Source organism: Vitis vinifera, chromosome 11, assembly GCF_030704535.1.
Source record: "Vitis vinifera cultivar Pinot Noir 40024 chromosome 11, ASM3070453v1".
In the NCBI taxonomy this organism is placed as follows: domain Eukaryota; kingdom Viridiplantae; phylum Streptophyta; class Magnoliopsida; order Vitales; family Vitaceae; genus Vitis; species Vitis vinifera.
Genome location: NC_081815.1, coordinates 18,725,255 through 18,749,447, shown reverse-complemented (window position 1 = coordinate 18,749,447; position 24,193 = coordinate 18,725,255). Strand labels below are relative to the sequence as shown.

The following is a 24,193-nucleotide window of genomic DNA, read 5'->3' as shown; positions in this document are numbered from 1 at the left end:
TGCACGCTGTTCCTAAAAAAATAACAGAACTGTAAGTTGGGATGCATAAAAAGAGTATTGAGCGACGGAATTATCTTCAAACTCAATGTTGCAGTCTCCCTAGCAATGTTACATAGCTGCCACAACTTAGCAATTTGCTCATCCAAGATATTCACCGAGAATTGTTGATATGGTTTAGAAGTTTGAATTTTGTACCTGTTACACCTATGTTTAGAAATCTCCCTGGTTGAAAATACAAGAAAAGTGTGATGGATGAAATAAAATCAGCTAGATAAAGATAATAATTTAAGTAAGCATAAGGAACAGCTAGATACTGATCATATTGACATAAAAGCTCAAAATTAAACATCCAAATTGACTGTTCCAGATCCTTTGATCAGAAATGAGTAAACATAGTATTACATGCCTCCCTGCAGCCACTAATCTCCACATAGCCAACTTTGGCTTGACCTCCATAAGGACCAAAACTTAGTGCTCATAACCTTACATGTTGATTTCATACGCCCTGAATAACAACAAATGTCTGTCAGACCAGCATCAGTAACAATAATAAGGAATATTTGAGTAAGCAAAATGAGGCACGAAAACAATCTGAGAGAAAAAACCCATGAAGTTTAACCATACTTCTTTCTTGGCCAATCAACTATGATTATGCACAGTTTATAATTACAAAAGTTGTGTTTGGTTCCTAGAAAATTTGAGAGAAAATACAAAGGAAAGAAAATAGAGAGCAAAAGTAAAAGGAAAATAAAAAAATAGATTTAAAGTCAATAAATTATTCTTATATGCTACTCCAAACTTATTTCACTTGTTTTAATTCTTCAATATCAATATGAAATAATTTGAAAATACATAAGTTTCTAATTAATTTTTATTATATTTGATTTTCTTTGATAATTTCCATAGTATAACCAAACATGAGAAAATCATTTTCTTTGGTATTTTTTTCTTTCCTTAGTACTTTCCGGGAACCAAATATAACCTAAAGGAAAATTTGGATTGACAATAGATTGATCGAGAAATTTCAGATTTTATGCATGAAAGCACCATAATTATATTTTAATTGAGTTTGTATTTTGATAAAGAAAAGAAAGCCAACTTTTTGATCTGTCAGTAGTAGTGTTTTAAAAGCAAACAAGACTGGACCAGCCAGTCAGACTGGCAACTGGATCCCTTTCAGGTCCGAATCAGGCTTTGGCCAGTTAAAGCTTGACCCAATAATGAATCAAACAACCTAACATTTGGACTGGGAAACCAGGTCAAGTTCAGAACCCGGTCCATTATTTTTTTATTTTTTAGTTTTAATTTCAAAACAACATGGTTTTTTTTATAGGCTTCAAAACAACATTGTTTTGGTCATAAATAATGTTGTTTTGCACCTACTCTAAATATTGAATTTTCAATAAAATTTTGCCAAAATTCAGGAAAACTCATCAAATAGAGATATTGTCAAAATTTTGCCCCAATTTATCATTTGTATGCATATCTAGTTATTTTCTTATTGATATTGTGAAAGTTAAAAAATCATTAGACAAGTATCTTCACTTTTAAAAGTGTTATTAATTTTTTAATTATATATATATATATATATATAAATTTGCAACTATTTTTAATTTTAATAAATATAAAGTATATATTCATAATATCACAATTTGAATGCAGTTGAAACAACAGTCCAATCAATAACCTGTGACCAAGCAACATCTTTGGTTCAATGATAAGTCCAGTCTAAAAACATTGGTTAGTAGATACTACATAATCTATTGGGGATTTTCTATTTCATCCTTAGACTAGACAAGTCATCTGCAAAGACCTCGCATTAAAATTTCACCTACACCAAATATTTATGGCTCATCATTACCCTATCCACAGCTTCACTTCATAATGCTTAAATGCTCAAGGAAAAGAGACTTCAAGATCATCAACATTTTGAACTTATTCTTGTGATGACATGACAAGTTAAGAAATTTCAGATAAAATTTTTCATACATTTGTTTTCAAAAATTGAAGAAAAAAGGAGAAGAAATTGAATTGTTTTAACCAGTGTCTCAAACCAGATCAAACTGGATAATTGGGGCTTCAGGACTGAATTGACTGATTTTGTTCAATGAATTCTAATTTTATTTTTGGAACCCAAATTTAGAGGTAAAATGTCAAGTAAAAAAAAATTTCTGATTCAAGGATAGTAGAAGCAAGCAAGCTAATCATCAGTAAGCACCCAATATTAACACCAAAACAATTGCCTATAAAAAATAAAAAATAAAAAATAAAAACAGCAAAAACAAGAAGCAAGATGAATGAAAATCTCAACAAAATATATTTAAGATTGAAACAATAGTAGAAGACAAGGAAGAAGAAAAGAAGAAATGATGAAGAATAAAAAATCTCAATAGGTTTCATGTTTTCTACCTCAGCTGGTGATGATATGATAGACTCCCTGTCAGAAACAAAATGGCGATTCAGTCTCCTATGGTAATTCAATATTAACTATTTAAAATGTGTATTTTATTAAGGGGAAGAAATAGGAAATACCTTGGCCTCTCAGACTTAGCAAGATGTTTAGACATTATCGACGCCTGCAGTTAAACCCATTATTGTATTACTGTCTTAAGTTAACCATGACAAAGAAAAAGATGAAGAGAGTAACACATTATTAAACTGCTAAACATACTTGAAATTTTCAAAATGTAGATAGTTAGACCCAAAGGAGCTTTTTAGGTGAGAAAAACCAGAGAACACATTCATGGCTAAAGCAAAGTGTCAGAAACAACTACAAAAATTGAGGGTGAACATACATGCAGAATATCATTTTAGAAACCATCATATATATGTGTGTTGTGTGTTTGTATGAAACTCATTCATCCATTTAGAATTAGAATTGAAATGAAAATAGACGAATCCAAGATCCAGTTTTGAATCAGCAATTTGCATAACCAGGAAAAGTACAGCACCTGCTCCTGGATTATGCTCCGTGCCTCAACAAGTTGAGCTTCAAGCTCAAGCTCCCTCTCAGTTGCTTCAGAAGTAACCTCTGCCCCTTTCTGTGCATCTTGTAATTGAACCATGCGCTCCTTTCAAATACAGCAGAAAAATAAATATTACAAAAAAAGTCTAGGTTTTGTTATCAATAGGAAATATGAGATAAAAATATGTAGAAAAAAACAACCTACCTTTATAGAGGTCATCTTATTTCTGAGACTTTCTTCTATTTGATCTCTAGCCATGTGGAACGGCAAATCAAAGACATCCTGCAAATCAATTAACTCTAAATCTAACATAGAGAACTAGATTTATCTGTAAATAATCCACTTGCATCATCCCATCAAATTCCCATACCGTCCTCCCACCCAATGGGGACTGTGAGGCATCTGTATCAAATCTTTCATTGACAACCAAAGATTGCTTGGACAACCCATTTGGAGCATTCAAGAAATCACGCATATCTACCTGCAAGTCAATCATACCTGTAGAAGTTAGAACCTGTTACCACATAAACAAAGATGACAGCTCCTTAGAACAATTTCCATTACTAATGATAAGAAAAATAGATGGAACTTAAGAAAGGTGCAGAAAATGATAAATCATGAGAAGAAAATAAATTATTAGGCGCTCATTATTTATCATTGTCATGACTCTCTTGCTTGGAAAGTCTTATGTTCCACACAAGAAAAGTACATAACACTCCATGATTCCACCTTCACCTTCATACTTTCGTGTGTGGGAAATAAGGTTATATGAATACACTTCCAATTAAGTAGGTTAGACTAGTACATGTGCAAGATCACACCACCTTTGGAATAATTTGTGTATTAGCCAATGCTTAGAGCATTGGTAATTAAACAACCCCACACAAACATTACACTCTCCACAATTCTCAGAGGATATATGTAGCTCAAATAACAAGGCATACAACAATTGTTTAGGTATCTATGGATATGACAATTGACTAAATAGCCACTGATATATCCATAGCAGGATGGATTGACGTTCCAACCAATATTTGACAACATCAACTCTCTTCCATCAAATCATGGTAGGGGTAAATATATCATCAATGCCACTAATATTAGGCATACAAGTGTACATGTATCGAATTCATATCAAATGATACTAGGTTTAAAACTTGTCCATATACACCCCTAAATAACAGTGTTATGGGACCCATATTTTGCTGAGCCCACTATTAGATTACGTTTCTCATCCATACCCATTATGCTCACCAAATATCAAGTGAACAAAAACTAGAAATTAATCCACCAATATAAAGCTCATATCTATTTCTTGTTTATATGAAGAAGCATGAGTTGAAGAAGCATGAGGAAGAATCAGATGATCACACATCTCCAATCAAAAGCCAACATGATTGGTTAGTTGAGGAGATGTGGATTGCACAAGAAGGTATCAACAGATGTGAGAATCGAATGTCTTGACCAATGTGCTTATATATCCCTTGATAAGTCTTCATGAGATACATATTTCACAAAGCCTACAGTTCCATTTGGTGTCCTTCAACTTTTCATCATTGTATAAATGTCAAGTTGATCAAATATCAGTGAGTTAAAATCTCTAAACACAACTTGAACAGGACAAGATATTAATGGGTTTGGCTTGAGCATAACTGTGTAAATCTCTTAACACAAACATGCGGATCCTTTGTACCAGTCTTTTGTGAATGTAGTAAAAAAGGAAGGACCGAGGAAAGGAGGCCTTGCTCCAATTGGGAGATGGGCGAGAGTTGTGGTTTGTGAATGTCCTGCTTCTTTTGTTAACTGGGCTAAGGTTGGTCGTGCTCTGGCGAAATTCTTAAGGCAAAAAGGCGTGGTGACTATCGTCCCTTTCTCTATCGAACAAGGTTTATTTTTTGTAGAAACTCTTGAGGAAGCTTTCTCTCTTCAGGAGTTCAGGTTTCTCAAGATTAAGGGAGGGTATACAACCCATTTGAGAAGGTGGATGCCAAGGGAAAACTCAGAAGTCGTGGGGAAGTTCAAAGGAGGATGAATTGAATTACAGGGTTTGCCCTTTCATTTATGGTCTAAGGAACATCTGAAGAAAATTGTGGAGCAGTGGGGGATAGTGACAAAGATCGATTGGCGAACGGTGAAATTGTATGATCTTTGTAAGGCAAGAGTGAGAATTTTAATGAAGGAATATTCAATTCTTCTTGCATTGATTAAGGTGTTAGATGGGGGATGGTTTTTTACAATATCAGTTGCAGTGGTTGAAGTTGAAGACGAAAGGCGGGGTAGAGAAATGGGTGAGTCAACTCGGGGGGATTATGAGTCTCACTCGTGGACAGGTGGCAGAAGGCTGGTTGAGAAGGCTAAATCAACGAGTAAAGGTTGGTCTTCTAATGTGGTAGCTGACAGATTGAAAGATGGAGTAGAAAGTCAAAAGGCTGAGGATGCCTCTGAGGGGACACATGGCAAGAGAAGTGCAGATGTGGGGAACAGTTGTTCCCAACCTTCCTCTCCGTTTAATTTGAATTCAAATAAAGAGAGAATAGGGTCCTTTGGGCCGGAAGGGTTAAGGCCCACTCAAGTGTTGAGGACTGGCACCAAGCCTCTAATGCAATGCAAGAGGGAAGGGCCCATTCTCCTCAAAAACCTAGGCCACTGGTGGAAGCAAATTTGGGCTAGGAGAGGGGTTTTAAATTAAAAGGCCAGGTGATGACTTTGGACCAAGAACGGGGTGGAAATCAGCCTAATTCTGGGAAGGGCTCTTTACGCAGAGAAGACTCCTCTGCAAAGGGAAAGGGGAATTCAGTCTCCGAGGACTCTTTTTCTCAGTTAGGGGGTTCCACAACTAATTTTGGTTCAAAGAAGTTGTGGACTAGTCTTAATCCTCCAACTTCTGGATGCTGACAAGGGGTTCGAAGACGAAGCGAGTCTCTAACGCAAGAGATTCCATCTTCAGATTTTGTTGCTCCTCCAAAGGACATTGCTTTCGAAGTGGGAACACAGATGGTGCGAAGGTTCAGCTCGAGTCCTCTCACTTTTAGTCGTCCGTTAGGGTTCCGAAGAAGTTGGTCTGGGGAAAGGGCTTTGTCGACAAGAGGTGATGCGGATAATCAACAAAGGTTTTCTCTTAAGGCTTCTATTCATTCAAAGAGGAAGGCGAAACTGTGCAAATTTTCTAACGTTGTAGACAGAGCAAACTCTGAGGGTTTTGAGGGTTCTGCTCATCGTGGCTATTCAATCTTGGTTTATCCTTCTAGTCTAATAACTAGAGAAAAAGGGTTAACCTCTGTGGGGACTAGTGGATTGATGGTAGTGGAAAACAATGAGGTATCTTCTTCTCCACTTTCTTAATCACCTTTGTCAATTTTCCCCCCTCCTATGGCTTGGCACATCCACCTCTGATTTCTTCTAATCCCGCTCTTCCCAGTTCAGTAATTCTGTCTCGGTCTCCTACGAAATCTCGAGTAGTTTCTGAAATGTTTTCAAAAACAAATGACAATGGTGCTTTATGTCAAGATTTAGTTGGCAATCCTAACCTAGATGTTGAGGAGTCCCAGTTAGCTTGTCTGAACCAAATGTCTGAGGGTATTAACTCCCTTAAGACCCTACCCAACATGCCTATTGAGGCCCCTAACCTTGTTACAGATTGCCCGATTGAAGTTGAGTTTTCCTCTTTCGGTGGACTCCAAATAGGTCTTTCTCCTAGCAAAATGGCTAGAGTTCGTGAGGTCTTAAGTTCTTTGGATATTAAGGTGTATTCTAGGCAGAAGAACAAATTCTCCACAGGTATTTAAGACCTGTAGGAATTGGTTTGGAGGTTTAGGGTTAGAGAGGTTTTTATTATGAAGATCATCGATTGGAATACTAGGGGTTTGGGATCTAGGAAAAAACAAAGGGTGGTTAAATATTTTTTGCGTCTTGAGAATCCGGATGTTGTAATGTTTCAGGAAACAAAAAGGGAAGTGTGTGACAGAAGGTTTGTTGGTAGTGTCTTGTCAGTTAGGAATAGGGAGTGGGCTTCTCTTCCAGCATGTGGGGCTTCAGGAGGGATTTCGATTATTTGTGACTCAAAAAAACTATGCAATGAGGAGGTGGTAATAGGCTCCTTTTCTATCTCAATCAAGTTTTTGTTGGATGGATGTGGACCCCTGTGGCTGTCCTCAGTTTATGGCCCAAACAATTCCTTACTTAGGAAGGATTTTTGGGTGGAGCTCTTAGACCTTTATGGCCTTTCCTTTCCTTTCTGGTGTGTGGGCGGTGATTTTAATGTTATAAGGAGAATTTCAAAAAAATTGGGAGGCTTTAGTTTAACTTCTAGCATAAGGGACTTTGACGGATTTATAAGAGATTGTGAATTAATTGACCCCCCTTTACCAAACGCCCCATTCACTTGATCAAACATGCAAGATTCACCTGTGTGTAAGAGATTGGACCGGTTTCTTTACACAAACGAGTGGGAGCAATTCTTTTCTCAAAGCCTCCAAGAAGTTCTCCCTAGATGGACGTCGGATCATTGGCCGATTGTTTTGGACACCAATCCATTCAAGTGGGGACCAACTCCTTTTAGGTTTGAAAATATGTGGTTGCAACATCCTAGCTTCAAAGATTGCTTTAGAAGTTGGAGGAGAGGTTTTCAGGGAGTTGGTTGGGAAGGTCATAAGTTTATGAGGAAGTTACAATTTGTTAAGGTCAAATTAAAAGAGTGGAATAAGGAATTTTTTGGAGTGCTAAAGGAAAGGAAAAAAAGCATCCTTAGTGATATTGCTAACATTGATGTTGAGCAAGAAGGGGTTCTTTCTTCAGAACTTTCAACACAAAGAGCTTTGAGAAAAGGGGAGTTGGAGGAATTAGTATTGAGGGAAGAGGTTCATTGGAGACAAAAAGCTAAACAAAAAAAAAAAAAAAAAAACTTTTTTTTGGTTGGTTGTCTTGGTATTCTTGGAATTATTATGCATTTGTCAAATTTGGTTTTATTGGGACAATTATTATTGTTCTTTATGGTATAATTTTTTATCTTATATCAATAATGTTGTCCTAGGCCCTTTTTTTAAATATTTAAATTTATTATGGCAATAAAGAACACTTGTTTGATTACCTATTGCAATTCCAAGTGTGTTAAGTTGTGCAAATTAAATACTTGAGTTTATCATGACAATAGTGAACTTATATGTGGTTGCCTATCGTGATCCTATATGTGTCAAATTGTCTTTGTTGAGATATTTTATCTCCCACTTTTGGTTGCTTTATTATTATGATTACTAAGGTCCATACGGGTATTGTAATTGTCCTATCGATGATTATAATACTTGGTAGGATGCTTGAATTGGTGAAGGAAATTAATTATATATTATGAACCGTACTAATTTTATTTTGCCCTTTCGATAATAAAATTAGTGCATCTTGGTTGTAATATTTAATTAGTTGTCCTTACCGCTGTGGAATTTCAAGATTCTAAGTTATTGCTAAATTGAGAAATTCTGGAAACTAGCAAATAGCATGATATTGTAGTAACATGCATATTATTTAATTTTGCTATTTTCCAGCTACTAGCAATCCTGGAATTACTCTGCAATTATCTGTCATCAAGTCTCTTATTGGAAATAACTTTGAGGAATGGTATGAGTCTTTCAATGTGCATATGACTGCACAATTTGGACTTGGCTTTGAGAGTTGATGAGCCAAGTAAGCCCACTGATGTGAGCTCTGCTGATGAAAGATCATTTTATGAGAGATAGGAGCACTCCAATAGGAGTTGTTTGATGGTGATGAAGTATACTATGGATAAATCTATTAAAGAATGTGTGTCAAAGACGGAAAGGGCCAAAGACTTTTTAGAATATGTAAAGGCCAAATATACCAAGATTGATAAGGCAGAAATGACAACTTATTTGAAGCTTCTCACAACCACTATGTATGATGGAGTAAGTAGGGTTAGAGATCACATCATCAAGCTAAAGCACTACTTCAACAAGGCAAATGAGATGAAAGTGGAGTTGAGTGAGAAATTCTTGAAATGGTTGATACTCGAGTCTCTTCCTACTTCCTTTGATGCGGTGAAGTTGACTTATAATGCCTTGAAGGAATAATGGACTTTGGAGAAGTTGATGTCCATTGTGGTGCAACATGAAGTCTCACTAAAGAAAAATGAGACTCACTCCCTTGCTCTTGTTACTGACCAAGTGAGCAATATGAAGAAAACACCTTCACACAAGAATTTTGGAGGCTCTAAGCAATTCAAGAGGAAAGGGAATTCGAATCAAGGAACCTCTAATGCATCTGCTTCTTCTAATGCTACAAAGAATGAGAGATTCAAGGGGGAGTGCAACTTTTGCCACGAGATTGGCCACAAGCAGGCTGATTGCTTCAAGTTTAAAAACGACGTCGTTTTGAAGCCTGTTCCTTTGAAAAAAAATACAAGCCAAAACGACGCCGTTTTGACCCTATTTTCCTTTCCAACCCTCTTTTCTGGTCTTTTTGAACCCAACACCACTCCCAATCGTGCCCTAGCCTTAGTCGTGCAGTGGAGAAGTGAAGAAGAAGAAGAGGAGAAGGAAAAATAGGAGAAAAACAACCGTGCAGTGGAATTGGATTTGTTTTTATGCTTGGAGTTCTTTATTTTTATGTTTTTTGTTGATTAAATTGAAGTTTTGGATGATATTTGATGATTTATGTGTTTAGGACAAATAAATGATTGTTAAATTTAATTATATGATATAAAAATATATATGTAAATTAGGGTGCTCCTTACTTCACTAAAGTCTGCGCCTTAGGTGCACCTTGCGCCTCAGGCTCCAAGACTACTTTGCTCATGGGTGCGCCTTAAGCCTTTTAAAACTATGTTTTGAAGACAACTCCTTCCTCCCCTAATTTTTTTTAGATAAATAAAGAGATTGTATTAAAAACCACCGAAGCAGTGGCTAAAAGAACAAGAAGGAGAAAAGAAAAAGAAAGAAAAACACCCCACGCTCCCTAGCAGCCTGCCAAGGAACGAAGAGCCACCCTATCCACACCCTTAACGGGAAGCCACCCACCCGACAAAATCAACTAAGGTCGAGGGACCATCTTTTATAGACCTCTTCGTCTCCGACCAAAGAAAATAAACAAAAGAAGCCTTGAGTCTTTGGATTGACAACTCCTCTTCCTCAAAAGCAACTTTGTTCCTTGTCTTCCAAACCGTCCAAAAAAGGCACAAAGGACTTGCTTTCCAAACACCCTTCCTCTTCTTCCCCACAAAAGACCCATTCCACCCCAAAAGCGTCTCCTTAACCGTGGCAGGCAGCACCCACTGCACCCCGAACATTGAGTAGAGCAGCACCCAAAGAGTTCTAACCTTTTCACAATGAAGAAGAACGTGATCAATTGATTCTTCATGTCTTTGACAAAGGTAACATCTGTTCGCTAGAGCCCAACCTCTCCTTTGAAGCTGATCCAAGGTGAGAGCCTTTCCCCACGTTGCTTCCCACCCAAAAAAACTCACTCTAGGCTGCACCGTAACTTTCCAAATAGCCGACGATGGGAAAGAGATTGGATGGCCTGATACTAATGATTTGTAGAGAGACTTAACCGAAAACTTCCCACAATTAGTCTCTCTCCAAATCACCCTATCATCCACCCCTTGCTGAATCTGCTTCCTATTTAACGCCACAAAAAAACTGCACACCTCTTCCAACTCCCAATCATTAAATGGTCTAGAAAACAACGGGCTCCAACTTCCCCCACCCTCATTGCACCTCCACACATCCTTAACCCACGCATCCTTGGAAACAGCCAATGCAAATAGAGAAGGAAAAGAAACACAAAGGGGTTCATCCCCGCACCAAATGTCTTTTTAAAATTTTATCCTTTTCCCATTCCCCACAACGAAAACAAGCCTACTTTTCACGACTTCCCATTCTTTCCTAAGAGTTTTCCACAATCCCACACCATGCGTCTCCCCCCTTGCTTCCTTTGAACTCCAACCCCCTTGCTCCTCCCCATATTTTCCCCTAATCACTTTGTTCCAAAAAGCCTCTCTTTCCATAGCAAATCTCCAACTCCATTTACATAAAAGAGCCTTATTGAGGATAGAAATACTCTTGACCCCCAACCCCCTTTTATCCTTCTCAAGACAAACCAGCTCCCACTTAACAAGATGGATCTTCCTCTCAAAGGCCCCACCTCCCCATAAGAACTCCCTCTGAATCCGCTCTAACCTCAGTCTGACTTTTCTAGGCATAGAGAGCATGGACATAAAGTAAATGGGCATATTAGCTAGAGTACTCCGGATCAAAGTAATCCTACCTCCTTTGGATATGTATTGGCTCTTCCATCTAGCCAATTTTTTCCTCATTCTCTCCTCCACACCGTCCCAAACAGCCTGCGACCTATACTGTGCACCTAAAGGCAAGCCCAGATAAGAGGTTGGGAGACTTCCAACCTTACACCCAATAGCTGCAGCCAACTCCTCCACATTATTCACACAACCCACCGGAATAAGCTCACTTTTGTCAAGATTAATTCTCAAGCCCGACATGGCTTCAAACCACATTAAAATCCAATTTAAATGCAGCAATTGCACCTTGGAAGCATCACAGAAAACCAAAGTGTCATCAGCAAACAAAAGGTGTGACACATTAACTCCCTCACCACCCCTACTTCTTGCCTTACAAGCAGACACAAAGCCCCCAGCTACTGCCTTCCTTAGGAGACTACTAAAAGCTTCCATCACCAACACAAAAAGATACGGAGAGAGAGGATCCCCTTGCCTTAAACCTCTAGAGCTTTGAAAAAAACCTGAGGAAGACCCATTCACCAAAACGGAGAAGCTAACAGTGGAGATACACCACTTCATCCATCTAATCCATTTTTCCCCAAACCCCATCTTCCTCATGACTGAAAACAAAAAGGACCATTCCACATGGTCATACGCTTTCTCAATGTCCAGCTTACACATCACAGCCTCTTTCTTGTTTTTTAAAACCGAGTCTAAAACCTCATTAGCCACCAGAACAGCATCTAGAATTTGCCTTCCTTGCACGAAGGCATTTTGAGCCTTGGAAACCACCTTCCCCACCACCCTCTTTAATCTATTAGCTAAAACTTTAGCCAACCACTTATATAGACCTCCCACCAAGCTGATAGGCCTGAAATCCCTTAACTCTTCTGCCCCTCCTTTCTTTGGAATCAAAACAATAAAGGTGGCATTAAGACTTTTAACAAACCTGCCATGGTTATGGAACTCCCTAAAAAACCCCAAGACCTCCTCTTTCACAAACTCCCAAGAAGATTGCCAAAAGGCCATAGAAAAACCATCAGGCCCGGGAGCTTTATCCCCACAAAAACCTTTAAGCGCCTCCATCACCTCTTGCTCCGAAAACGGCTCCTCCAAACTGGCTGCATCCACCGCCTCCAATCTCTCAAAAGACAATCCCCTTACGCTGGGTCTCCAACCTCCAGCAGAAGACAGCATAGCTTTAAACTCATTCACCACCCCCTCTTTAACCTCATTCTCCTTTGTTAACCAAACACCATTTATTTTGACCCGGGCTAACATGTTCCCCCTCCTGTGAGCGTTAGCCATCTTGTGGAAGAACTTAGTATTCCTGTCCCCCTCTCTCAACCAGATTTCCCTTGATTTTTGTCTCCAAGATATCTCTTCCATCAAAGCCCACTTCTTAAAATCCTCTTTAGCTCCTCTCCTTGCATCCACCTCCTGAACAGAAAGAGTCCGAGATAACTCCATTTTGTCCCAAAAATCCACCTGACTCAAAGCCAAAGCCTTATTGACCTCCACTTTCCCAAACTCCAACTTATTCCAATCCCTCAACAGAGACTTCAAAGCTTTCAATTTAGAAACCAACACATAGCTCGCAGACCCACTAAAATTGAGCCCCACCCACCACCCCTGCATTTTTTCTTTGAACCCCTCTTCCTTCAACCACATATTCTCAAACCTGAACGGCATCGGACCACTCCTTCCTCCCCTAATTGTCTTTTCTCATCCACTATCTCATTGGTTATAAGAACTGCATCCAAAATTTGTCTCCCTTGAACAAAAGCACCTTGAGTAGAATGGATAGTTTCATGTAGTACACCTCTTAATCGCCCTAATAAGACTTCGACTATTATCTTGTAGAGACAAGTGATCAAACTAATAGGTCTAAAGTCTGAATTTTTTTTTGTCTGGCTTTTTTTGGGCACAAGAATTATGAAGGTGGCATTGGTGCTTTGATTAATAATCCTGTTTCTGTGAAACTCTATGAACACCCTCACAAAGTCCTCCTTGATCACATCTCAACAATCTTGAAACACTGCAATAGTAAATCCATCAGGCCCCGACGCCTTATCCCTATGTAACTGAAAATGGCTTTAGAAATCTCTTCTTCAAAAAAGGGGGAATCCAATTTAGAAGTGTTCTCTGCTGAGATAGAGGACCAATTTAAGCCTTCTACTCTCCAAGACTCTCCAAGAGGACTTGAGTAGAGCTTTTCATAAAAAAGTAAGATCTCCTCTGTGATGCTATCAATATTATTTAACACTAAACCTCTTTCATTCTCCAAAAACTTGATGAATTTCCTATTTCGTCTGCCATTAGCCATTTTGTGAAAAAACTTTGAATTGCTCATGACGTCATCATGCACCGTTCATCTTTTCCACCGGGCTAAACATGACCTGGTTCTTTTAGAGATTTTTTTTTTTTTTTTTTTTCCCGGCCAAAATTTTGTGCATTTTCCGACGAAAACACTTAGGTTTCCATCCTCAAACATCAATCCTTCAAACTAAACCCAAAAATTACACAAAAAAATGCATAAAAGGAAGAACTAAAATAAGCCCTAATTTTCGAAATCCCATCAAATGAGCTCCAAAAACCATAAAAAAAAAAAGGGTTTTGCTCCAAACAATATTTTCTACAAGTCTCCAACATCAATTGGGCTTGAAAACCGAGAATCAACACCAAACAGGAAAAAAAAAAAAAAAAAAAAAAAAACATAAAAATAAAAAGGGCCCTCTGCAACCTAACGGCAACTGAAGAAGAGAAGAAGAAGAAAGAAGGTGTACCTGGCCGGAGGCGAGTCAGGTGACCGCGTCGCGCCTTACCGGAGGCGGGCGCCTTCGTGAAGAGGCGTCGTCTGCCTTCAGGTAAGGCACCGGAGGGTGGCGTCGCACCCCGAGCCTAGGCGTGCCTTTCACAACTATGCTTCAAAATTGACTTTGAAAAGGATTATGACCATGTGGATTGGGATTTTTTGGATCATGTGTTGGATAGGAAAGGGTTTAGTCCTAGATGAAGGACATGAATGAGAGGTTGTTTGTCATCAGTCTCTCATGCAATTTTAGTGAATGGAAATGTTAAAGGGTGGGTCAAGGCAACTAAAGGATTAAGACAAGGTGATCCTCTATCTCCTTTTCTGTTTACTATCGTCGCTAATGTGTTGAGTAGGATGTTGTTGAGAGCAGTGGAGAGAAGTATGTTGGAGGGCTTCAATGTAGGTAGGAATAGAACAAGGGTGTCCCATTTGCAATTCGCAGATGACACCATCTTCTTTTCTAGCACATGTGTGGAAGAACTACAAACTCTTAAGTTTATTTTGTTAGTGTTTGGGCAAATTTCTAAGCTTAAGGTCAATCTTGACAAGAGTAACCTTTTTGGCATCAACCTTGATTTGATCAGGATCATCTCTCTAGGTTGGCTTTGATGCTTGATTGCAAGGTTTCTGATTGGCCTATACTCTACTTGGGTCTTCCTTTGGGAGGGAATCCAAAGGCTTGTGGCTTTTGGGATCCAGTGATTGAGAGAATCTCGCGGAGATTAGATGGGTGGAAAAAAGCTTATTTATCTTTTAGAGGTAGGATAACTCTTATCCACTCATGCCTATCCCACATTCCTAGCTACTTTCTATCCTTGTTTAAGATTCCCGCTTTAATGGCTGCAAAAATTAAGAGATTGCAAAGGGATTTCCTTTGGTCAGGGGTTGGGGAATGTAAAAAAGATCATCTTATTAGTTGGGATGTAGTGTGTAAATCGAAGGCAAAAGGGGGATTGGAGTTTGGGAAGATTTCTCTAAGGAATCTCGCTCTTTTAGGGAAATGGTTGTGGAGATATCTTAGGGAGAGTTCAACTCTGTGGCATCAGGTCATTCTAAGCATTTATGGGACATATTCTAATGGTTAGGATGCCAACACTATAGTTAGATGGTCACATCCTTGCCCTTGGAAGGCTATCGCACAAGTCTTTCAGGATTTTTCCAAGTATGCTCGGTTTGTGGTAGGAGATGGGGAAAGAATTCACTTTTGGGAAGATTTGTGGTGGGGGGAGCAACCTTTGGGATCCCAATATCCAAGACTATTTAGAGTAGTCACAGATAAAAATATTCTCATACCTTCAATTCTCGGTTCTGCTCGTCCCTTATCTTGGAACTTTAATTTCCGTCGTAACCTTTCCGATTCTGAGATAGAAGAATTAAAAAGCCTCATGCGTTCATTTGATTGTTTGCACTTATCCCCATCGGTTTTAGATGAGACATCCTGGTCTTTATCTTCTTCAGGGTTATTTACAGTCAAGTCTTTTTTTCTAGCCTTATCTCACCCTTCTGATTTATCTCCAATTTTCCCTACTAATTTTGTTTGGAATTTTCAAGTCTCTTTTAAGGTCAAGTCATTTATCTGGTTAGTGGCACACAAAAAGGTAAATACTAATGACTTGCTACAATTGAGAAAACCCTACAAAACTCTTAGTCCTAACATCTGTAAGTTGTGTATGAAGCACGGAGAATCAGCAGATCATCTTTTCTTACGTTGTTATTTGACGATGGGATTGTGGCACAGATTATTTCAGATAGCTAAGATGGATTGGGTCCCCCCAAGGAGCATTTCTGACTTGATAACCATCAATTATAAGGGTTTTGGAAAATCCAAGAGAAGCATAGTTTTGTGGCAAACTACATGTATTGCTTTAATTTGGGTTGTGTGGCGAGAAAGAAATGCTAGGATATTTAAGGATAAAGCTAGGAATTTAGAGAATCTATGGAATACCATTCACTTCCTAGCTTCTTTTTGGGCTTTTTGCTCCATGGTTTTTGAGGGCATTCCCCTTAATGTGTTGCAACTAGATTGGCTAGCAATGCGTAGCTCCAATGGGATGGTCTAGCAAAGAGAGTTTGTTTTTTGTTATTACTATTTAGCTGTTTTTGTATTCTTATTGTTTAGTTTTCTTTTGTGGGAGGATTCCCCATCCTTCTTTTGTACTTCTTAATTCTATCAATATATTTCTTTGTTGTTTCCTATCAAAAAAAAAAAATGTCAACCCACATAAACTTTTTCATTGAATGTGACTTATTTGGGTTGGAGTCCTTAACCCATTTAACTTTTTTTTTTACTTGCTTAACAATCAAAGGCATTTAGGACCCAAGTGTAGTCTGTATATAGCCCATTTAACTCATATTTCTCCTAAATAATTTAAAAAATAAAACAAAATAAAACTCCAATTTAAAGCATAATATGAAAGAGATAGCTCTTAACAACCAATCAACTTGACATTCAACAAGCAAGATGAGCATTAGGAGACATCTTATCCAACACCAAGCTTCCAAGTAGATTAATCAAAAAGAGGTACTGAAGAGTGCAAGAATAAGAAATTCTACATAATTTGATATTGATATTAATATACAGCTATAAATAAACATACAATTTTTTCTATTTAGTTGATTATGCAATATGCCATATATCATGTGTTGCTTCAAACACTCAACCAGTTATTAAAATGCCAATGTCAAGGTCCACGCAACATTTCATGGAGGAATGCAATTTTTGCCTACCATCAATATCGTTATTAATAGTATTAAATTTCCTTTTTTTACCTAAATATAATTATTCTCTACTTTTTTACTTGATGATTGTTTTGATAATTTCCCTTTTCTCTGTCTTGTGCATTTAAAAATCTAACCGATAAGTTAATTAAATGCTTATGACAAAACTTATGGAAATTTCTATAATTGGGGAATGTCTATTCCATATCTAGTTTCAATAATAGAAAAAAAAAAATCAAATTTCTGAAAATTTATAAAAATTGGAAATTTAAGTAATGATAATTGATGCATTGAACACAACATGAGAGTTGGAGCCCCAAATGCCACAATAAACATTCTTTGTTCTAAAACTAAATCGAAAATAAACAAACCTAAAGTTGTGTAAGCATATTCAGTGATGACTTCAACAAGTTATTTCAACTTAAATGTTAATAGCTTGATAGTGCTTTGCAAACTAATCCTAGTCAGAATCATAGTTGTGAAAGGTGCACCTAGGCTCCGGGCGGCACGATGCCACCCTTCGACGCCTCGCCTGAAGGCAGACAACGCCCCTTCACAAAGGCACTCGCCTCCGGCAAGGCACGATGTAGTTCACAAGTGCGCCTCGATCCCCTACCTCCTTCTCCTCCTCCTTCTTCTTTTTCTTCTTCTTCTTCTTCTTCTTCTCTTCTTCTTCGACATCGGGTTGCAGAGGGTAGAGAGAAGCCCTAATTTCTTTTTTGATTTTTTGGGACCAAAACGACGTTGTTTTGGAGCTTGTTCCTTTAAAATAAAAAACAGGTCAAAACGACGTCGTTTTAGCCCTGTCTTCCCTTCCAACCCCCTTTTCTGGTTGTTTTCAACCAAACAACTCTCCCAAATTTTGCCCTAGCCTCAACCGTATAGTGGAGAAGTGAAGAAAACGAAGAAGATGAGGAAAAATAGAGGGAAAATAGGAGAAAAATAGAGGAAAAATATATGTAAATTATGGTGCGCCTCACTTCACTAAAGCCTGCGCCTTAGGTGCGCCTTGGTACACCTTGAGCCTTTTAAAACTATGGTCAGAATCATGGGTCAAAATGTCAGTTGATATAGGTCAGTATTGGCCAAGCTGTATCCATTTCAGCCATGGCTGTGATGAGTCTGATATGCAAGTCAATATCATAAGGTTCAACAATAACTTAGTTTCAACTCAAATATGAATCACTTGGTTCAGCCAACCCATAGGACAATTCGAAATCACACCACCACAACTCAAATCTAATAAAAATGGAAAAAAAAAAACAAAAACAAAAAAACCAAATCAGTAATGTCTAACTCGAAGATTCCTCTCATCAACCAAGAAAAGATACCTCAATACACAAGTAGGAACAAGAAATTCAAGCTGATTTATTTTCAAAATAATTAATTTTACTGATCACCTTTTTATCATTTCATTTTTTATTTTCAAGACATACAAATTATCAAAATTTGGTATTGGATGTAAAACTGAGTATGATAGAGCTTTAAAATTTTTAAATTCTTAGCACTATCATAAAACAATTTGAATGGATGTATTTATAACTATTTAGATAATGTTAAATGTGATAGATGTTTACTTATTAATTTGTTCAGACTATCGAATCATAATTATTTTTCTAAAATTTTCATTAGTATTTTAGATTTTTTAGAGCGCTTTAACTCGCACATATGTGTACTAACCAATACCCATCAGGGCATGGCCCAGAGGTAATGGGGAGTGTCAAGTTGTGTGGTTGAAACACATGATCTCGGGTTCGATTCCTACCATTGGGAATCCCTAGATTACCAAGAACTGGTTGTGGCAGATGCAATCAGGCTCCCCAGGGTTTGGAAACCATGGGTGGGTCTGAAAGGCCCTACTATGGTGGGGTTTCCCAGTCATAAAAACTATATATCCATATATCTTTGTACATGTGTGTCACCCGATACCAATTTAAGATACTGAGACTATTGTGCCTCGGGACCTGCTAAATCTAATCGATATTGTGACTTTGAACCATATACTAAGTTTTCATATCAAAGAGGAAAACAAATTTTGAGTAAATGCTGCTACATAACTGACAAGCATGGCTAGACAACAAACCAAAAAAAATTAGAGATAAAAAATGTGTTGTATTTCTGATTATTGCTGGATATTTCACTGCTTACGTTGCAGTGCTGCCTACAGCAGAGACAGCATCAGACATCAAAACAAGGTTAAATTTTTATTACTGGTAGATATGGAAATTGGAATAGCCAACCATGTAGATGGTTGCATAATCCAAAAGTGTTCAAACTCATGCTCTAACTCATACCATAGTTAGAGCATGTACATTTGTAAACAAAAATGTGCAATCCAATTTCAAACTTCACCTGCAATATCTCGGTAAGGTTTGTATTAACAATAGCATATAAAGATGTGAGTCACCACCCAAAAAAGATTTACAGAATCAAATATGCCAATTGCAGCTATAGGTTGTGTCAGTGTGATGTGTTGAAGCATTAGTTTAGGTTTCATATTTTTCACATAAAAATTCCAATCTTTCACCTCTGACCAGAAATTTCATCATGCCTTTAATTATATCAACAGTACAAGTACAATAATTAAGTTTCATTTATTGAAGTTCACATAAATAAATGGCATTAGATTCTTAGTACAAAAAGGACAATTATTTTTAGAGAAGGCAAGAGAAGATAGTTTTTAAATGCTTCTTTTAACCACAAGGTGTCTTTGAAACAATAACGCAATAATGAAAAAAATAAAGTAAAGCTCTTTTTTCTGAAAACTAAAAAAATAAATAAACCATAAAGCACAGATCATTTCACATGCTCATGTTGCATACTGTTAGTTACAGTCAAGATGCAATGCATATTTGTTATGCACATCACAGCGTGCAGAGCAGGTGATTGGCAGCTATGAATGCCAGCATCCCTATCATGGTTCCAAAGCAGAAGAGCCAACCAACACCTTGGAGATTCCTACACCTTGGTTTCAGGTCTAACCAAAACCTAAACCAGGCATCCTTTATCATTAGCATTCTCATTAATCATATGTTTATCCTTACAGCACCACCATAAAAAAAAATATTATATTGATTCTCATAACTGCACTAAGTTAGACAGCATGAATCATAATCTATGTTATAGCTATTTGCTAAGTACATATTGTTCGTTTGAAGGAACCCTTACTCATAGGAGTGTAAATGAAAAAAAAAATGACAGGTGCTGCTAGAAAGGATGTTGCAGGATCTTTAGATTTCTAGAAATATAGAAGTTTCATAAGTTATAGAATAATATCAAAGACAAAAGAACACAGAAGAAAATAAAGAAAAGAAATCATTAGCATCACATCAAGGTTCCTAGGTATTCACACCAAGAGTTTTCTAAGCAATCACACTTATGGAGAAGCCAATAACACCCTCAAAGGAAACATAATAGATACTGAAAACTTTTATTAAGATTCGTATTCTCCTCTATGAAAGAATATTAGGAACAATTTTCTTAATTTCTTATCTTTCCTAATAAAAAAAAGAATAGATATAGGAAAGGAATGTTATTTAAAGACTCAATGAAATATAAACTTTCCTAATATGCAAGGAAAACTAGGCAACAAAAAGAAATAGAAACTTGACAAAGAGTAAACACTAACCAAAATAGAAACCTAACACAAGACTTGACTTAACCAAAGCTAAATGTAGTAAGTTCCAACAGGGATTAATCATCATTCACGTCCTAAATTATGGCTTGGACATTGAGACTAGTCTTTCCCATTCTTGCTTAAGTTTTTAAAGGATGTTTCCAGCAATTTTCCACCATCAAAAGAGCATGAAAACAGAAATAAAAGTGAGATGATACAGTCATAACATGAAGACCAATATGAAGTCTATCCACCAAAAGATGAGACTTTGATGAAATGGAGAGAGTTTAAGACACTTTACACAGTTTGAGATCTGTATAAAAAATGGCCAAGAAATTTTGTTGGTATGTGTGTGTGTGTGTGTGTGTGCATGAGCACACGTGTGAGTGAGCGAGCGAGTGAGAGATAGAAACCAGTTTGACTGTTTTGAAGCATGATTTAGGTGCTAGTTTTTATCATGATATTAGATGTGATGAGCCTTCAACACCATAAACATAGAAAATATTTGAAATTTAACAAAGATAATCCAAAATCTTATTCTGATCCATCATCAACAATTTTTTGGCTCGTCTCTTTTCTTTTCTTTTTCTTTTTTTGCTTATGGAAAAATAATTTTTTAAAAATATGACTCAAAATTAAAACAAACCAAAATATCAAATCAAAGAAAATGTCTCCAAAAAGACACCTTCCACATAGAAACATAAAACAAATACTATGACGTATGAGTAAGGTTTTCCATATCATATTGTGACTCTTATACATTTAAGGAACTACAAAATCAAGCTTAGTAAGAATAATTATCTATGAGTGTATCACAACAGAGACATGATCAACAACATCATCAAGTTCTAAATTAACCAAACAAAATCGTATGATTTAGCTTTCATTCTGCATATGCATAACTTGATAGTTTCCAGCACTGAAGATTGCTCTCTTAGAAAACTACTAGTTTAATACACATATCTTGGAGGTAATGGCTCAACATATTAATCTTATTCTCTCTGAGTGGAATTATGTCATTCATCATTAGAAGCATTTCCATCCGAAGTTCCAAATGTTGGATTTGGACCATTGGAGACAATAAATATATCACCAAATTTAATGGAAGTGTAACAATTTGGACATAAAAAAAACTCATTTCCTCAATTCCTCAATACAATTGCATTATGAAACCAACAATGATCAAATGTCAATATTCAATTGTGGAACAGAGAAGAACTAAACATATAAAAATGCACTCAGAGCACAAGTAAACAAAAACAGTAGAATAGTTGATGCATACCTGCATTGACCGTAATAATGCCCTCAAATCAGTATTTTCTGCCATCAGCTCTTGATTTTTTGCCTCATAGGCATCCACCTGCCATCAGTACATAGTCGCACTTAAGTTAATCAGTGTTAATCAAAACTCTAATAAGCCAATCATACTTCATACAATTTTTTTATAGAAATCATTGTCAGTCTTCTTTCCATTCCATGTCCCACGTTGTCGCCCTTCTTTCTGTTTACACCAAGCACAAAGGCCAATTATGAAATGCTTTCAACCAAAAAAATTCAGAAATCTCAGAACAAGCAATTGGCAGACTGACACCTGAAGAAGATTCATTATCTCCATGCCAGACCTCGATTCCTTCTTTTTCTCCATCAAAACTTGGTTAAGCCTCTCCTGCAAGTGAAACACAATCATTCCCCAATTTCCTACTCATGAACTTCTCCTGTTCTCCATATATGTTGTCATTCATGAAAGATGTTCCCATTTGCTAACATGAGCAACCTTTAAGTTTCCCCTAAAAGATAATATCATAATAATACACATGGAAAGGATCCTACCTGCAATTTTATGTATTCCTTCTCTTTTTTCTTCATCTCATGAATTTGTTGAGTCCTCACTTGCTTTGGCACCATAAACAAATAGGATTGAATGCTTTTAGAATCTATGCATTTTCACATAACAAGCACTAACTAGATAATTAACAAAAGAGTCCTAACCTGATTACCAATAACCATCCTTTGAAATTCATCCCGCTCCTGCTGCAATTTTTCTATTTGAGCCTTAAAAGCTGCTGTAGCTTTTGCTTCCTAATCATACACAACTACTACACCGATCAACAAACAGACACAACTGACATAGAATGTCTAATAGGGTAATTCCAATTTCCTAGATTATTTCACTTTACAAAATTTAAGTGTTCCTAACCGTCCGGGTCATGGTTGCAATCTCCCTATCTTTTGCTTGTAACTGTGACTCAAGCCTCTCAACTTTGGCCTCCAATCTCGATATGTCAGATAGAAGTCTACATCATACAAAACAATATATTATTTTCCAAATAATGGAATTTCAAAATTCATCAACACATTGCATCTGGTGTGGCTATACAAAATAAATAATGTAATAAATTAACATTGTATTTATGTGTATCATCAACTATGGGAAACTACTGTGAAAGTGAAAACTATATGTAAAGTACAGAATGATCAACAAGAACTAAGTTACATTGTGGTACATACAAATATCAACAGGAAATGAAAACTATAAAGCAAGAACACTAGCAAACCCGACCCAGTGCCAGCATTTCAGTGGAAGTTAATTCGCTAAAATTGAGTTATCCCAATCTCTAACCCCAAAAAATAGCAAACATTCAAGCAAACCAACGAAAACAACCAAAAACATTACCGCTGTCTCTGCTCATTAGCAGACTCCCTAAATTCAACATCACGCTGCCTCTGCTGCAGCAGAGAGTAAATGCAATTACAGGTCCGCGCAATCGAAACCTACCACCAAAAGCGCAAAAACGCAACAATCAAAACCCCACTCCCAAAACCACACAAAACAATCCACAAACAACCACTCCGCACCGGATCGCCGGCGAACAGATCGAGCGAGGCCGGGAATCCGAACGTCACGAGCGTCTGGTTCAAATACTTGGCACAATGCTCCAAGTTTCCCGCATCCGCGAAGGCGCACTCCCTGAAAAACACAACCAAACCTTAGAGAAACACAGTTTCCAAGACCAGCCAACCCTAGCATCCACAAAAACAGAGGAAAGCGTACCCGATTCCGAAAGCGGACTGAGACGAAGACTGCGAAGAGTCCAAAAAGTGTGAGAAAATGAGTGTGTTGTTTTGAGCATTGAATCGTAACAATGTTAGGGTTAGAGAGAGATCGTACTCTGAGATCGAAATCTGTGTCAGTGGCGGGCATTGTTCTTGGAGAGAGCTTCGGTGTGGCGACAGTGGCGGATGAGAAAGAAGACGAAGAACAGGAGGAGGAGGAGATATTGAGTAGATATTAGGTGATGATAGATCTGGAAACGGTGGGGAAGTTTAAAACAAAATTTGAAGTTTGAAGATGTTAAAAGGTATTAAAGAAGGGGGTCCTTTTTGGCTTTTTGCTCGACAGTGGCTTCCTCCTTTCACCTCGGAACGGTCTCTCTTCGTCTCACGCTTCTCTTTATTTTGGGTAACGTCATTCCTCGGACCCTGTCAGCGGAGCGGTAGTTGCAAACTTATAAGGAGACTATGGCCGGATTTAAACGGGGATATTTGGTTAAAAGGGTTGAAATAAGTTTGAAATTTAAAAAATGACCTCCCTTCTTTCAATTTTTTTTTTTTTTTTTTTTTAAGAAATAACTCTTTTTAAGACATTTTTACCCTTTTCTAATCCCTTTAAAAACACCATTTCTCTCTCATTTTTTCTATTTTCATCAGGTTTCTTTACCTCCTTTTTACACCATTTATTTCTCATTTCTTACACATTTTCCTCCTAAGTTCAAATCTTAGAGTAAAGATCAATCGATTGAAGATTAGAAGTCTTACCCATATAGAGCTAAGTTCTC

The 24,193-nt window shown here is 37.4% G+C and overlaps 1 protein-coding gene across 4 annotated transcripts; it reads right to left on the bottom strand.

Moving 5' to 3' along the window:
- Positions 1-249: 249 nt before the first annotated feature.
- On the bottom strand, positions 250-23,871 carry LOC100263238 (uncharacterized). Of its 4 annotated transcripts, none has more exons than XM_059740502.1 (16): positions 23,527-23,871; positions 23,410-23,438; positions 23,214-23,325; positions 23,032-23,129; positions 22,555-22,651; positions 22,347-22,436; positions 22,188-22,250; positions 21,949-22,023; positions 21,793-21,858; positions 21,640-21,717; positions 3,337-3,447; positions 3,171-3,248; positions 2,952-3,071; positions 2,533-2,576; positions 2,410-2,437; positions 250-505 (listed from the first exon to the last, which is right to left on the bottom strand). In XM_059740502.1, the coding sequence occupies exons 1-16, from the start codon at positions 23,557-23,559 to the stop codon at positions 497-499; spliced, it is 1,131 nt and encodes a 376-aa protein (XP_059596485.1). In that variant the 5' UTR covers positions 23,560-23,871; the 3' UTR covers positions 250-496. The 4 variants fall into 4 exon arrangements, with proteins under 4 accessions (XP_059596485.1, XP_019078702.1, XP_019078703.1 ...); XM_019223157.2 differs by having other exon boundaries at positions 250-523; positions 3,337-3,480; positions 23,527-23,852; XM_019223158.2 differs by having other exon boundaries at positions 3,337-3,480; positions 23,527-23,851.
- Positions 23,872-24,193: the final 322 nt, after the last annotated feature.

Excerpts from the sequence above, each read along its gene's own strand:
- LOC100263238 (XM_019223157.2), bottom strand. The coding sequence starts at position 23,559 with ATGCCCGCCACTGACACAGATTTCGATCTCAGA. Across the intron at positions 22,652-23,031 it reads GCTAATGAGCAGAGACAGCG|ACTTCTATCTGACATATCGA; the intron begins GTAATGTTTTTG and ends TGTATGATGTAG. Across the intron at positions 2,438-2,532 it reads GCTAAGTCTGAGAGGCCAAG|GGAGTCTATCATATCATCAC; the intron begins GTATTTCCTATT and ends TGTTTCTGACAG.